The 16,967-nt window shown below is 43.7% G+C and overlaps 1 protein-coding gene across 1 annotated transcript; it reads left to right on the top strand.

Annotated features, from left to right (window-relative positions):
* Positions 1-976: 976 nt before the first annotated feature.
* rapgef1a (Rap guanine nucleotide exchange factor (GEF) 1a) lies at positions 977-16,963 on the top strand. The gene is made up of 23 exons (XM_026320881.1): positions 977-1,139; positions 1,277-1,422; positions 1,873-2,060; positions 2,133-2,289; positions 2,471-2,706; positions 6,409-6,523; positions 6,696-6,759; positions 7,532-7,636; positions 7,721-7,882; positions 8,888-9,120; positions 9,928-9,968; positions 10,177-10,255; positions 10,336-10,417; positions 11,284-11,368; positions 11,761-11,853; positions 13,062-13,250; positions 13,343-13,427; positions 13,501-13,595; positions 13,995-14,073; positions 14,325-14,426; positions 14,498-14,595; positions 15,508-15,648; positions 15,784-16,963. The coding sequence occupies exons 1-23, from the start codon at positions 1,112-1,114 to the stop codon at positions 15,917-15,919; spliced, it is 2,739 nt and encodes a 912-aa protein (XP_026176666.1). The 5' UTR covers positions 977-1,111; the 3' UTR covers positions 15,920-16,963.
* The last annotated feature ends 4 nt before the right edge of the window (positions 16,964-16,967 follow it).

Raw genomic sequence — 16,967 nt, 5'->3', positions numbered from 1 at the left:
GTTTGGTTTTATCTGTTGACTGTATGTGATGTTTACACCTGCTGATTAGTCTATTCCACCAGTGTATGCTGTTTGTGTTGTGATTCTGTAGTTAGATTAGATTTAGCTCTGAGCTACATTCAGCACGCCTTGTGTTAGAAGAGCATTAGCTGTGCAGTGTCCTCGTGTCCAGATTCATATCAGCATGGTTGTTTAACAAAATGTGTATTGATTGATCTTTATTGGTCAGTGAAGTGTTGCACATGTGCAGCAGTGTGTGAGCTGAGCTGCACTCAACACACTGCTGTGATTGTAGATAGTTCACTGTTCTCAATGTTAATATTAAGTACTGTTTATGGACTATCTGAGATAATAATGTACAATATATGTGTCAGGAAGGTACCTGTAGATCTATTAAAATATGCAGCAGCCCTGTATTCTGTGTGTGTGTGTGTGTGTGTGTGTGTGTGTGTGTGTGTGTTACAGTGCGTGTATGTGTTGTGTATCTATGTCATGTGATCAGGGCCAACAGAGACATGTTGACATAATTAAACTTTGTGTGAACAAAGGTGACAAGTGTTGAGTTTTCTTTTTGCGAAACAAAGCGACTAAACTAAATTAAATCTAAACTGAACTGGTTGTTTCAGATTTATTAAATCCAGGAGTGTCCAACCCATGGTTCTCAAGGGTCCCTGTCCGGCTGAAGACCATGTGTTGGACACTCTTGATTAAACCTGTTTAACATCTAAAACATGTTAGTTGGGATCTTCCTACTGTATTATCTCTTGCTCTGCATCACTGCATGTGCACGGTCACATCAATAAAGGAGCAAATAAAGGTAGGTCAAATAAAAAGACAAAAATAAAGTTAAACAGAAACATACAGTAAATGTAAAGATAATGCATTTTCATTGTCTGCTTCCAGCCTGCAGGTGGAGCTACAGCATCACAGACTGACTGCTGCTCTATTTATAACCTGACAGCATCATCATCCTCAGTGTGAGGACTGAGACAGAAAGAGGAAGCAGAGAAAGAGGGGAAGAGAAAGAGAAATAAAAACATAACTGAGGAAAGAGACAGGAGGAAGGTAGAGAGACACCAGACGAGGATTCAACCGTCGTCCACTTGTAGACATGTCCTCCCGGGCTGAGAGTAAGACAGGTAAGCGTACTCTCCTCTTCTGTCTGACATGCTAACTCTTAGCCACCACGGGCCACAACCAGTCACTTCCTGTCAGTTTCCTCCAGGGTTTATTGATGAGTTTTTACTCTGATAATGATGATGATTCTCCTCTTCAGTCTCTCAGTTTACATTTCTCACCATGAAGCTGAAGGATAAGTTCAACACACAGCGGATCAGACGCTCTGACCGAGTCAAACAAACCCTGTCACTAAGATCCAAACCACCTAATCTGAACCTTCAAGAACACACGCTGCCACACAAGGTATACAACTACACACACACTGATCAATAGCATCTGAAAGTTCCCAACTTCCTCCTCCTGGTGCCTCCTGTTTATCAGGACCAGATGATGTTACTGCACATTAATAGGCTTAATTCTCTGATTCTGATCTTTATTAATTATTTGAAAACATGTTGAACAGCTGTGAAAATGTTCTGCAACAGCCTCGACTTGTCTTAAAGGCAGGGCACAGTCTATGGGTGTGGACTTTACCAGTTACAACCAAACAATTAACAGAGACACAAAGACTTAATGCTACACTTGGCTTTGGTTGAAATGTCTCTGTATAGTCATTGGTGTGTGATGTCATCCACATTCTGAGGGTTGATGGGAAATGTCCATTAAAGCTCTGTCTGTCTCTGTGTGTGTGTGTGTGTGTGTGTGTGTGCGTGTGTGTGTGTGTGTGTGTGTGTGTGTGTGTGTGTGGACCAGCAACGGGCTGTCGTCAGTTCTCTGCAGTACTTCAAAACTCTGGTGGACAGACTCGGAATAGACAGACTCGGAGTAGACAAACTGGTTCTGGATCAGTCTGTGGTGGGGGGTCTCCTGGGGGGTGCATCTGGTGAAGTCTTAGAGGCAGTCCAGACTCTGGTCCAGCTAGAGCCACACCTTTATAACAGGTAGGAATTACCTGCTGACCTTTGACACTGGACATCCATGTACTGACCCTGACCTCTCTGTCCTCTCTGCAGTAGGACAGTTTCTGCCTGTCTCGCTCGTCTCTACCGTTCTGTGGCTCAGCTGATTCGCTGGGCTGATCAGGTGATTCTGCAAGGTGTGGCCCACAACAACAAAGAGTCTACAGCAACTGTTACCACGGTAATCAGGGCCGTGCTGGACGGAGTCAAGGTGAGGACAACTCATGGTCTGGTTTTTCTGTACTTGTCTAAAAAAAATGTACTCCAGAGACAAGCTGAAAGCAAAGGATTGGACAGACAACTAGCTGACCAGTCCACCTCCCTCTACGTCCTGTCTTCTCCTGTCCCCCAACATCCCATCTGCCCCTCAACATACCGTCTTTGTCCATCAGGAACTTGTTCGATTGGTTGGAGAGAGACAGGATGGCTCTGCTCCCCTGTCCCCTGTTCAGTCACAGCCTTTTGTGGGACAGACAGAAGGGTTTGATGAGACATCAGACAAAGTATTGTCCTGCAGGAGTCCTGCAGCTCCTGTAGAGAAGGATGAACGCACGGTTTCTGCACCACCCAAACCTCCCATGTACCTCCCAGAGCACCCCCCTGAAGTGATCTCCACACATGGACTCAGGTAAGTCTCAGGAGTAAATAAAAGCATCCTCATACAACAACAGTGTGACAAAGACAGAAATCTTCATTCCAGTATACCACGATAACTCTGGCAGCTAAAAACAACAAATATCAAATATAGACAACATGTATTTAATACATCAGCTTATACATGCATGTATACATACACATATAGTCAGCAGTTTAGCAATGATGATGATGCTCACGATGTTTGTCTTATCACCACAGTAGCGTCATCTCAAACTGATCCAGGAGCATTAAAGATGTTTTAAAGTGAAAGGTCAAAAAAACACACTGGTGCTTGAAAGAGCATCAGTTTAAACATAGCAATTCAGTTTTCATCAGGATTCATGTGCAGACAGGAAACAAGTCACCAAGACGTCTGTAAAAGGCCTTGATGTTTTCATTCTTTCCACATTAGATATTTGGATGTCTGGGAATAAAATGAGGTGCTGAACAGTCCCAGGTATAGTACACCCTGGACAGGTCCCCAGTCCATCACAGGGCCACATAGAGACAAACAACCTCACACACTCACACTCACTCCTATGGGCAATTTAGAGTCACCAATCAACCTGACATACATGTTTTTGGACTGTGGGAGGAAACCAGAGTACCTGGAGAAAACCCACACAAGCACAGGGAGAACATGCAGACTCCACACAGAAAGGCGCCTGATGGGTTTCAAACCAGGAACCTTCTTGATGTGAGGCAACAGTGCTAACCACTCAGCCACCGTGCTGCCAATTTAAACCTCAAATGAAAAGCGTAAAATTAAATTAAAAGCCTGAAATAATGTTTGCATTTACATTTGTTTAGATAAAACCACAGTAAAATAATTTGATACTAATAATTTCAATAATTTGAAATATTTCCACAATGCAAACACAAGATCAGTTATTTTATTGATTATTATTAACAAATCAATTTCAAAAAGGTAATTAACACATGTATGAAAATGATACAAAATGAATTGAGTTTACTGCATTTAAAAGTGTCACTGCTAAAAGTGAAGAGCAGAAATAAATTAGTGGCTGAAACAGGAAGTAGTAAAAGCAAAGACATCACGTCGTCCTCGCCCTCCCGTCTCTGCACTTCCTGTGTCTCTGCTGGCTAAAGGGTTAGGGGAAGCAGCAGGAAGTAGAAGAAGAAGAAGTGGGAGAGGCAGAAAGCTGCTCTTTCTTCCTCTTTTGTGGAAAATTCAAGAATTTGTACTTTGGGGAAAGAGAAGTTCAAATCCCAGCAGATCATGTGAAGTCACCTCCTGCTGCTTTCAATGATTTATGAGGCCCCCGATCTGATGGGACTTCCTGGGTCCTTTGAGCAACAAACGAGTTGTAAACAACTTTATTTATTATTGACTCTTCAAGCTGCTTCATTTCTGGTTTAATATGATAACAACTGAGCAGACCCTCTGTCTGTCTGACTGACTGACTGACTGACTGACTGACTGTCTGTTTGACTGACTGACTGACTGACTGACTGTCTGTTTGCCTGACTGACTGTCTGTTTGCCTGACTGACTGTCTGACTGACTGACTGATTGTCTGTCTGACTGACTGTCTGTCTGACTGACTGACTGACTGATTGTCTGTCTGACTGACTGTCTGTCTGACTGACTGTTTGACTGATTGACTGTCTGTTTGACTGACTGTCTGACTCACTGTCTGTTTGATTGACTGACTGTCTGTTTGACTGACTAACTGACTGACTGTCTGTTTGCCTGACTGACTGACTGATTGTCTGTCTGACTGACTGTCTGTCTGACTGGCTGTCTTTCTGTTTGACTGACTGTCTGTTTGACTGACTGACTGACTGACTGTCTGTTTGCCTGACTGACTGTCTGACTGACTGACTGACTGATTGTCTGTCTGACTGACTGTCTGTCTGTCTGACTGTCTGTCTGACTGATTGACTGTCTGTTTGACTGACTGTCTGACTCACTGTCTGTTTGATTGACTGACTGTCTGTTTGACTGACTGACTGTCTGACTGACTGACTGATTGTCTGTCTGACTGACTGTCTGACTGACTGACTGATTGTCTGACTGACTGTCTGTCTGACTGGCTGTCTTTCTGTTTGACTGACTGTCTGTTTGACTGACTGACTGGCTGTCTGACCCACTGTCTGTTTGATTGACTGTCTGTTTGACTGACTGACTGACTATGTCTGACTGACTGATTGTCTGACTGACTCTGTTTGACTGACTGACTGATTGTCTGTCTGACTGATTGTCTGTCTGTCTGACTGACTAACTGACTGACTGACTGAATTTGTACTTTGGGGAAAGAGAAGTTCAAATCCCAGCAGATCATGTGAAGTCACCTCCTGCTGCTTTCAATGATTTATGAGGCCCCCGATCTGATGGGACTTCCTGGGTCCTTTGAGCAACAAACGAGTTGTAAACAACTTTATTTATTATTGACTCTTCAAGCTGCTTCATTTCTGGTTTAATATGATAACAACTGAGCAGACCCTCTGTCTGTCTGACTGACTGACTGACTGACTGACTGACTGACTGACTGACTGACTGACTGACTGTCTGTTTGACTGACTGACTGACTGACTGTCTGTTTGCCTGACTGACTGTCTGTTTGCCTGACTGACTGTCTGACTGACTGACTGATTGTCTGTCTGACTGACTGTCTGTCTGACTGACTGACTGACTGATTGTCTGTCTGACTGACTGTCTGTCTGACTGACTGTTTGACTGATTGACTGTCTGTTTGACTGACTGTCTGACTCACTGTCTGTTTGATTGACTGACTGTCTGTTTGACTGACTGACTGACTGACTGTCTGTTTGCCTGACTGACTGACTGATTGTCTGTCTGACTGACTGTCTGTCTGACTGGCTGTCTTTCTGTTTGACTGACTGTCTGTTTGACTGACTGACTGACTGACTGTCTGTTTGCCTGACTGACTGTCTGACTGACTGACTGACTGATTGTCTGTCTGACTGACTGTCTGTCTGACTGACTGTCTGACTGATTGACTGTCTGTTTGACTGACTGTCTGACTCACTGTCTGTTTGATTGACTGACTGTCTGTTTGACTGACTGACTGACTGTCTGTTTGCCTGACTGACTGTCTGACTGACTGACTGATTGTCTGTCTGACTGACTGTCTGACTGACTGACTGATTGTCTGACTGACTGTCTGTCTGACTGGCTGTCTTTCTGTTTGACTGACTGTCTGTTTGACTGACTGACTGGCTGTCTGACCCACTGTCTGTTTGATTGACTGTCTGTTTGACTGACTGACTGACTATGTCTGACTGACTGATTGTCTGACTGACTCTGTTTGACTGACTGACTGATTGTCTGTCTGACTGATTGTCTGTCTGTCTGACTGACTAACTGACTGACTGACTGACTGACTGTCTGTCTGTTTGCCTGTCTGACTGACTGTCTCTCTGACTGACTGTCTGTTTCACTGACTGACTGTCTGTTTGACTGACTGTCTGTTTGACTGACTGACTGACTGTCTGACCCACTGTCTGTTTTATTGACTGGCTGTCTGTTTGACTGACTGACTGACTGTCTGTTTGCCTATCTGACTGACTCTGTCTGACTGACTGATTGTCTGTCTCTCTGACTGTCTGTTTCACTGACTGACTGTCTGTCTGACTGACTGTCTGTTTCACTGACTGACTGTCTGTCTGACTGTTTGACTGTCTGACTGACGTCTGTCTGTCTCTCTCAGTCCTCCAGCTCTGCCTCCTAAAAAGCGTCAGTCATCATCAGGCCCCACCCCCTGCAGGGTCGCCATAGTAGCACCAATGAGACGAGAGACTGACGCTGACAGACAGGTGCAGCAGGTAGGCACAGCTGATCATGATTATGCAGATGTTATAATGGTAACAGCAATATTTTAACCAGGTTCAGACCTGTGTCACATGTTCGCTCTGTCTGAGCATGAAGTCTGTCATGTCCCTGACAACCAGGTGATTTGTTCATTTAGCAGAATCACATGTTGATCATGTGTTACAGGAGGATGACGACTGTTTGAAGCGAAGCTCTTCTTCTCCAGACTCTGCTACTGACACACACTGCGGTAACACACAAACACATATGCATACTCAGCAGCAGTGGGTGCAAGTGACAGCACTTCCTGTTAGTTGTCAGAAACAGGAGGTAGTGTGTCTGGCATCTTCCTGTCTGCAGTGAGGTGTTGAACTGCTGCCTCCTGCTGGATAATCATTGTAAAACACAGCAATTCCCATGTTTCTGCGTTGGTCGTCACTGAGGCACTAAGACTTTGATCAAAGATTATTTCTTATGAAGGGCACAAACACTTGTTCCATTATAAGTGGAGACAGGAGAGAGAGAGATGAATAAACAAATAGACAGAAAGAAACACGATGAATAAAAACTGCAATCACTACAATACAACACAGCCACTAAACGTTTCCACAGGAACCTCCACAGAAACCTGGAGGAAACATTTTGTACTTCAGAGATGTTAGATGTTTTTTTCTCCTGTCACAGTTTTATTGTGGTACCAGTGTTTCTGTTAAACTGGGCTAAAAGGGAGCTGGAACTATTTTAAGTTAAGAAAGCCTTTATTTATTTTCTTATCTTAATTTAACCCTAGAATTACATACATTCGTAATGTGATCTCTATTTTAGGTTCAGACATTCAGACAAAAACATTGTACACACACACAAGATGGACAGAAATGCATTTATTTCTTTTGACTGGATTATGTTTACAGTCCCTATTTTCAGCAGCAGAGTTGATCAGCTGCACCTGGACTACAACACATCAAATCTTTCATTCTTGAACCTGACTCTGTAACATTTATGTTTTCTTTCTTTTTCTTCAGAGGAGGATCCAGACTACGACTTCCTCCATACTGACTTCTCTTCTGAGACTCTCCAGTCTTTCCTCCCCCCAGTCCTGCCAGAAAAGACACGTCGCAGCGTTGCAGGTGTGAAAACAGCTGATCTACCTGTCTCTCTCTCCACCTGTCTGTCTGCTCTCTGTCTGACTTTGTGTAATCTCTGAAACTCAGGAATAACAAGCTCTCAGGAACCGTCCTTGTTTGGATTTGAGTCCACCACACAGGAACAGACACCCAGCCATGGTGATGATGTAATCTTTCCTGATGACCCTCTGTCCTCACCCCTGTCGCCCAGCAAGACTCCGCCTCCCCTCCCTGAGAAAAAACGACACAGTGAGTAGAACCTGAACTGATCAATCAGTTCATCAGTATTTATAAATCTGTGTGTTTAGTGGATAGGTATCAGTTCAAGAATTGTCTAAATCCAACATCATACGTGACCTTTCTAAGTGAAAGCTGTGTGTGACTTTCTGGCAGATGTTTCTAAGTCTGATGCAGAAACAACTGGTCTGTGTGGACCAGAACAACTGGATAAACTGCTAAAAACTAGTCCACTAAATGTTTCCAAAGGAACCTCCTTGCCCACAAATGCTCCTGCCCAGATAGAAACCTGGAGACAACGTTTTGTAATTCAGAGATGTTAAAAGATGTTTTTTTTTCTTTTGTCATAGTTTTATTCTGGTTCTAGTGTTTATGCTAAACTGGGCTAAAAGGGAGCTGGAACTATTTTATTTGAATTACATACATTCATGATGTGATCTGTATTTTAGATTCAGACATAAACATCATAACAAAATGCACAGGATGGACAGAAATGCACACTGTTTACAGTTGTCCCTATTTCCAGCAGCAGAACTGACAGTGATCAGCTGCTGTTTGCAGTGAACCCATGGGTGCACAGACAGCTGTCCCTGTATCACTATGATACTGAAGGAAACTTAGGCAGGATTCTGAATGAGGTTCAGCAGCCTCTGTTTCCTCTAAGTGGATTGATGAAGGTTTATTGTGGAGGGACATCAGAGATAATGAGACCTTCAGGAAGTGGAAGTCACACTGGATCATATCAACATGCCTGAGTGACATATAGGGGCGGTGGGGAGGTTCAATTCCAACTAACAGGGTCCTGCGATACATATGTACAGCAGAATGAAGTTCTTTCATGGGGCCATAAATCTGTAGTGGTGTAATCAACGTCTACATTCAGAAACATGTTTAATGCTTGATCATCTCTGACTGTATTGCTGAGCGGGAAAATCAGCAGTCAACCTAAAACAGCTAACTTGAATTTTTTCCATCGCCTGTCTTTCTGTCCCTCCACCTGCCTGTCTGTCTGTTCAGTCCATCAGTACCTCCAGTTCTGTTCGTCCTACAGCGCTCAGTCTGCTGCCATGTTCTACCAGAGACCTTCAACCTTCAGTCAGCGTCACAGCAACAAACAGCGGGAGGTGGAGACCACCTACCAGCTCACAAACACTCACCTGGACCCAGAAACCCCATCCGACATAGACTCTAGCCCCAGCGAACCTGGGTTGCCTTTTGCTCCAGCGCTACCACCGAAAAAGAAACAGCAGGTGAAGTGCTTAGAGACCCCACATCCTTTCTATTGGTCGTCGCAGTGTGACTGAATCATGCAGACGCAGGTTGTATTATTGGAACAGACAGCCTCAGTTTGTTTGGGTGTTACAGCTTCTTCAAACACAGCACTTGTCTCTTCTTCTGTGGTGTTTTCCCCCATCAAAGAGATTCACTGACATCACTGAATCTTTGTGATGTTTCCTGAGAAAAAACATTTGTCTGCCCACCTGTCTGACTGTCTCTGATTGTCTGTCTGACTGTCTCTGTTTGTCTGATTGTCTGTCTGACTGTCTCTGTTTGTCTGATTGTCTGTCTGACTGTCTCTGTCTGTCTAATTGACTGTCTGACTGTCTCTGTTTGTCTGATTGTCTGTCTGACTGTCTCTGTCTGTCTGATTGTCTGTCTGACTGACTGTCTGTGTTTGTCTGATTGTCTGTCTGACTGACTGCCTGTGTTTGTCTGATTGTCTGTCTGACTGTCTGTGTTTGTCTGATTGTCTGTCTGACTGACTGTCTCTGTTTGTCTGATTGTCTGTCTGGCTGTCTCTGTCTGTCTGACTGACTGTCTCTGTCTGTCTGTCTGACTGTCTCTGTCTATCTGACTGACTGTCTGTGTTTGTCTGATTGTCTGACTGTCTGTCTGTCTGTCCGATTGTCTGTCTGACTGGCTCTCTGTCAGATTGACTGTGTGACTGTCTCTGTTTGTCTGTCTGACGGTCTGATTGAGTCACAATTATGTGATTGTGTTTTGACGTGGAATTTATTTATCGACCTTTCACCTGATTTCATTGTTTGTCACATCAGGATTCAAGTGAAGATGAAAAACACAACCAGCGCAGAGACAGGTGAGAGAGAGAGAGAGAGAGAGAGAGAGCGACAGAGAGAGAGAGAGAGAGAGAACGAGAGAGAGAGAGAGAGAGAGAGAACGAGAGAGAGAGAGAGCGAGAGAGAGAGCGAGAGTGAGAGCGAGAGAGAGTGAGAGAGAGAGAGCTTTGGACTGCAGCTCCAAGGAATTTCCCTTTTGGATCAATACAGTTTATTTAATCTAATCAGCTCCCAGAGTCTCCAGCAGGAGGAGGTGTTACTGACCGACCAAGAAGAGATCCTCTATAGAATCACCATGAAAGCTGAGGTACAGTCTTGACCTCTGACCTCTGTGCTATGTAGCACAAATTTAACTTGTACCTGACCTCTGACCTCTGACTGTCCCAGGAGGAGGAGGAGGGTCCAGATGTAAAAGCAGCTTCTCCTGAGATTCTGCTGGTCTATGCCACAGAAACTGACAGCAGCACTGGTGAGTCCTGATTGCACACCTCACTTTGTACAGGAGAAACAACCAATTATAATTTCCTTAATGAATATGATTTAAGTGTTGCCAGCTAGTTATATTGTGGACAACTGTTTCATATTGCACATCAAAAATACAGACATCTGTGGGGGGAATGCAGACTTATCTACTCAAGGTACAAATTCTGTACATTGTTTTGCTTAGGATACTATACAGGTATACGATAAGGTGTCTGAACCAGGTAAAGCAACTGTAACTGCAACTGTATTTGTTTAGCACTTTCTCTCTGCTGTACAAGATAAAAACATCTTAGACTGTGTCAAAGGCCATTGAGAACAGGTGGGTTTTAATGAGGAATCCTGTCTAAGGGGAAGAGCAGGTCATTCCACGGTTTTGGTGCTGCTATAGCAAAAGCTCAGCCCCCTCTGAGCTTACATTCCTTTTTGGTACACTTTGGTAGCAGCTGGTCAGCCGACCTGAGCGACCGAGTTGGAGTGTATGCATGCAGGAGCTCAGAATCGTAGGGCGGGGCAACACCATTTGGACATATAGCATAGCGAATAAAAGACGTTTAAAATGAACCCTGAAGCGCACAGGCAGCCAGTGGAGTGGGGATAAAACCGGGGAAATGTGCTCATATTTGTGTGTGCTAGTTAAAAGACGTGCAGCAGCAATATCATATTTCAAAACTTTGGCGGTTCTGAAGTCAGGAGCTTCCCAGTTCTCTATGATACAGCTACAACAAACTACCAGCAAAATGAACTGGTTCATGGTGCAGCACTACAGTGGAGAATAACTTCCCAAAGCATCAAAAAATTATCAAAAATCAAAGCTTTAAATTTGTATGTGTGTGTGTGTGTGTGTGTGTGTAGACCAGGTCCTGTATCGTGAAGCCTTGCTCTCAACCTACAGGAGCTTCATCAGCCCAAATGATGTCATCAGCAAACTACAATACAGATATCCTCTGAATCAGGCATTTCTGTGTTATCTATGTCGTATACCCCATCAGGATGGTGATTTGGTGGCCTCTGTGAGGCGTCAGTAACTCCACCTTCGAGTCTTTATTTCTGGATGCATTCATTGCAGGCTGCATAAATGTGTCATACTTTGAACAGGAATTAAATCAGAGACACAATAAAATAATGCTATAAAGACAAATTACTGCACATCTGAATTCCTCCACCACCTACAAAATACTGAAAAACTTATGCAAGGATCAGCATATATAGGTGCAGACAGCAGCTCACTGCAAATTATTAAGAGGCTAAAAGTAAAAATTTTTTACCCATGTTTTTTTTAACATTGTTTGATCAGACTTTAGTTTAGTTTGAGTCCTTAACCAGCAACACATACAAGCACCTGTGTGAAGGATGTGAGTCTGCAAACCAGAGGGCCGCCACAAACACATTCCAGCTACTGGTCCGAGTTGTGGAGGAGCTGTGGTGAGACATGCACACAAACACACACCTGAACCAATAACAGGAATTTTTAATGCTACTATATACAATGAAAGTCTCGACAGCTCCAACTCTGTGGTCCAAGTCAGAATGCCAACAATACTGAGACAAATCTGAGTCAAAATCCACAAGGCAGAAACCTGCTTATAAGACTGAAGTAAAAGAATTTGTGACACTCAGACTACTTTGAAGATAATATTGTACCGTCGAAAAAGTAAAAAAGTTTTTCTACACTAAACTCTAACTCCTAATATAACAAATGGCGCCCAAACAAAGAGCTATACTGCAGACATCAAGCTGCAGGTAATAAAGCTGAAACACAGTTTGGACTGAGTTTCGACATTCAGACAACCTGAGAGAGGAGGAGACGCTGCTTCAGCTTCTTCCTGATGTTGGTGCAGTTGTTTAACGTTACTTGACACAGATGAATGAAAATATTAATGCACGTCTGCTTGTTCTGTCTAGCCTACGTTCTTCACAGGCTAATTTACACTAGAATTGGTGTAATTAGAAATGAGACATGTTTTTTTATCTTCAACATGGCCGTTTTTGCTAAAAGCGACTTCGGTGCAACTTATAGTCCGGAAGACACGGTAGTTTGTGTCAAAACCTGGCTGTGTGTCCAAATGTCATAGCATCATGAGGTACATCAGGTCACAGCACCACAGCAGCAGCAAGGCTGAGTAATAATCAAAGCCAGTGAGCTAAGTTTAAATCCATGCACCTGCCCATTAGAACCAAAACATCCATGACACCTAGATACCTATCCATGTCAACATGTCCACTTCACAGAATCCAGTCAGTTCACCTATGAGAACAGTCTGAGTCAGAACATCCACCAGATCCAGGCAGGTCTGACCCCAAATGTCCACAAGACTAAGCGCAGTCCGAGTCAGAACACCCACCACAGAAACAAAGAAAAGAAATCTCAGGAGTGTATTTGGTGTCCTACTGCACAGTGTCTCAATCTCACCCTTATTTAGCCCTGAACCAAAACCTCCTGGACTTCACTGATGCCCAGGTGTGTAAATGAGTCCTGAAAGCTGCTTCAACATCTGGTACAATGACCAAAACCAGAAGAGTGGAAGCTGTTAGACTGGCTCAGTAAAGATGATTATATCAAGGCCAAATGTTTTCACCTGTCTACATACCTTTGGCAACGTAATGCAGGCGTGATTCATGTGTGTATGCAGTGCGATAGAGCTGGACTCTGATTTGCTGCTGCTGCTGATGGACCTGGTCTTCAGCTTCCTGATTTGTGGAAAACTTGAGCTGGCTCACCGACTGCGCAGCAACATCTTGACCAAGATGGAGAAGAGGTGGCAGCTGATTGGTTCTTCACAGTCACTCCGCCCTCTTGCAGCCAAGGGTGTGGCTGCCAGGTAATCTGTTTCACCTGACTGGATGAAAGCACCACATGCTGGGTTGTCATTGGTCAGCTTCTGACTGTCACATCTCTTCACTCACTCTTTAGACCAGGAACTCTTCTGGACTTCAGGAGTCAGGATTTAGCTGAACAGCTGACTTTTCTGGACTCTGAGCTCTTCTACAAGATTGAGGTAAAAACCTTTGACGTCCTTCACCTGTCCGTCTCTCACCAGCCTGTCTCACCTGTCTGTCTCACCTATCAAGCTTCCAGAGGTGTTGCTGTGGTCTAAAGAACAGAATGAGGAGAAGAGTCCTAACCTGACAGAGTTCACTCAGCACTTCAACAACGTATCCTTCTGGTAAAACTGACTCCACCTGCTGATACTCAACACTCTATTGCTCTTCATAGCTTTGAATTAAACTCCAACATTTTATTTTCAGGTTAAGCTTCACTTAAATGACATTCATTTTCTTAGGGGAGGGCTCACATAATTTTAATTTTACATGTGGTGGTCAGTGATTGGAATTTCTCAGCTGAACCTCAAGAATAATTCCAACTCCAACATCAATTCCAGATGTAGTGAGGTGCATGTCTTTATTATGAATTCAGTATGAGAGGGTAGAAGTGTCATTACTGATTCACAGTAAGCTGTGATGTTAATCCAGTGTGATTGCAGCTTCAGCCTGTTATTTTTACAGTTGCACTTAATTTTGAATTGACAACTAACGTCAGATTACATGTCCGTGTGTCTGCTCAGGGTTCGTTCAGTCATCATCCTTCAGGACAAACCTCAAGACAGAGAGAAACTACTGCTGAAGTTCCTGAAAATCATGAAGGTAAACAGGTGCAGGGCAGGACTGGGTGGAGCCCAGTTTGGATGCAGCTTTATTTACACCATGCTGGATTACATTAAAGAAACATTAATCAGCTTGTTAGTGAGTTGTTTTACCTCCCAGGAGCCACAAACATTGGCCAGATAAGTACATGATTAAATGATCAAGATCTTTTGGTTTCTGTTGAGGAAAAAAGGATGGAAGTGTTTGTTCATTCAGGAAATTAGTGACATAACACCTGTGTTTCACTGCAGCACCTGCGGAAGCTGAACAACTTTAACTCGTACCTGTCCATCCTGTCAGCGCTGGACTCCGCCCCTCTGAGACGCCTGGACTGGCAGAAAAATACAGCGGAGGTTGGTGCGAATGAGTTTCTTCAGTGACCTTTAAACCCTTCACAGTGATTCATGTGTGTTTGTGTTCTCAGGCTCTGGAGGAGTACAGCTCTCTGATTGACAGCTCTTCATCATTCAGGGCGTACAGAGCAGCTCTGGCAGAAGTGGAACCTCCCTGTATACCCTACCTGTAGGTCAATACCCTCTGTGCCCCACTATATATACCCTACCTGTAGGTCAATACCCTCTGTGCCCCACTATATATACCCTACCTGTAGGTCAATACCCTCTGTGCCCCACTATATATACCCTACCTGTAGGTCAATACCCTCTGTAGGTCAATACCCTCTATGCCCCACTATATATACCCTACCTGTAGGTCAGTACCCTCTGTGCCCCACTATATATGCCCTACCTGTAGGTCAGTACCCTCTGTGCCCCACTATATATACCCTACCTGTAGGTCAATACCCTCTATGCCCCACTATATATACCCTACCTGTAGGTCAGTACCCTCTGTGCCCCACTATATATGCCCTACCTGTAGGTCAATACCCTCTGTGCCCCACTATATATACCCTACCTGTAGGTCAATACCCTCTATGCCCCACTATATATACCCTACCTGTAGGTCAGTACCCTCTGTGCCCCACTATATATACCCTACCTGTAGGTCAATACCCTCTGTGCCCCACTATATATACCCTACCTGTAGGTCAGTACCCTCTGTGCCCCACTATATATACCCTACCTGTAGGTCAATACCCTCTGTGCCCCACTATATATACCCTACCTGTAGGTCAATACCCTCTGTGCCCCACTATATATACCCTACCTGTAGGTCAATACCCTCTGTGCCCCACTATATATACCCTACCTGTAGGTCAGTACCCTCTGTGCCCCACTATATATACCCTACCTGTAGGTCAATACCCTCTGTGCCCCACTATATATACCCTACCTGTAGGTCAATACCCTCTGTGCCCCACTATATATACCCTACCTGTAGGTCAATACCCTCTGTGCCCCACTATATATACCCTACCTGTAGGTCAGTGCCCCATGGCATGCCTTTCTCTCTTATACCTGTCTATCTGTCCAGGGGTTTGATTCTTCAGGACTTGACTTTCGTCCATCTGGGGAACCCTGACACCTTGATGACATCACAGGGTTCAAAGGTCAACTTCTCTAAACATTGGCAGCAGTTCAACATTCTGGACACTTTGAGGAGTTACCAGCAAATGTCAGTTTCTTGCAGTACTTACTACTATTACTCTAATATTAAGATGTATTATATTTGTATTATAAATAATATTTGGTAATTGGTATTACAAGCTTTCTTAGTACTGACTGTGAATGAATCTGTTTCTCTCTGCAGGTGTTACTCTCTGCAGCCTAATGATGACATCATATCGTTCTTTAATGACTTCAGCGACCACCTGGCAGAGGAGGCATTGTGGGAACTATCTCTCAGGCTCCGCCCACGGAATGCACCTCGAATCAATCAAAGATGACAAATTTTAATAGACACAAACTGGATTAGCCTGCACTAAACTGGCTCATCATAAGGCTTTTAATTGTGCTAGCCTGAACTGAACTGGGTCTAACCTGGGCTAGCCTGGTGCTAAGTCTCTTGCCAACATATCAGAAGAGAAAGACTTGTTCAAACTTCTTCATATACTTAGATATTCAGGGCTAATAATGTGCTTGCCCTTACTATCCTGGACTATTCAGTGCCTAAACCACACTGAGCTGTCTAGGTGTTATTGTGGGCTAAACTCCAGTAGGTGTAGCCTGTTCTGACCTCAGAACTGTCCTTGTGTCCACAGCAATATTCCTATAAACATCATTGCTCACCTGTCATCTCTGATTAGTTGTTGTAGAAAACTTAAATAGAAAAAATAATCCTGGAAACACCTCAGCAGGTAACGTTACACTGTAACGTTATGTAATTACAGTAATCACTTCTTTTTATCTACTTCACAAAATATTCAGTAAATCTTAAGAGTGACACACTGAATCCATCTCTACCAGCAGTGGTCTTCTGGCCCAATAGGTGTCCCTGCAGCAGACTGTTCCCTTAGAGAGCGCCTTGTAGGAAGATGCTGCCATGGAACTGGACTAACATCTGATCACAGTCTGTGATGAAAGATGTCTCCAGATCAGCCCAATAGCAAAATTCAATTGCAATAGCTGGGCTTCAACCACAAGAGGGTAGTTTCAATGCACATTTATGACACAATACATAATTGAAAAACTGAAAATGTCGAAATTTGACCCTGGGTTTAGTTACTCTTTAATGCCATGAAGAGGGGCAGTTAGGAACATTATTTATCTACATCATTGAGCTGATTATGCAGTAACATCTAAACCTTTTCCCGAGGACCGAGGTCCGAGAAACCCTTTGGAAGGTGGGTCAATACCTGGAATACACAAAATAAAATAATAACATGTGCAATGATAAAAACAAATCAAATCAATAATATAGATTGTATATTTGTTGAAGTTGCCTTACATGTTCTGAATCATGTGAAAATAAAGTTTTTTGTTAAAACGCTTTTC

The sequence above is a fragment of the Mastacembelus armatus genome, chromosome 9, assembly GCF_900324485.2.
Source record: "Mastacembelus armatus chromosome 9, fMasArm1.2, whole genome shotgun sequence".
Lineage (NCBI taxonomy): Eukaryota > Metazoa > Chordata > Actinopteri > Synbranchiformes > Mastacembelidae > Mastacembelus > Mastacembelus armatus.
Note: the sequence above shows the minus strand (reverse complement) of the source record. Positions and strands in the feature narration are given on the sequence as shown.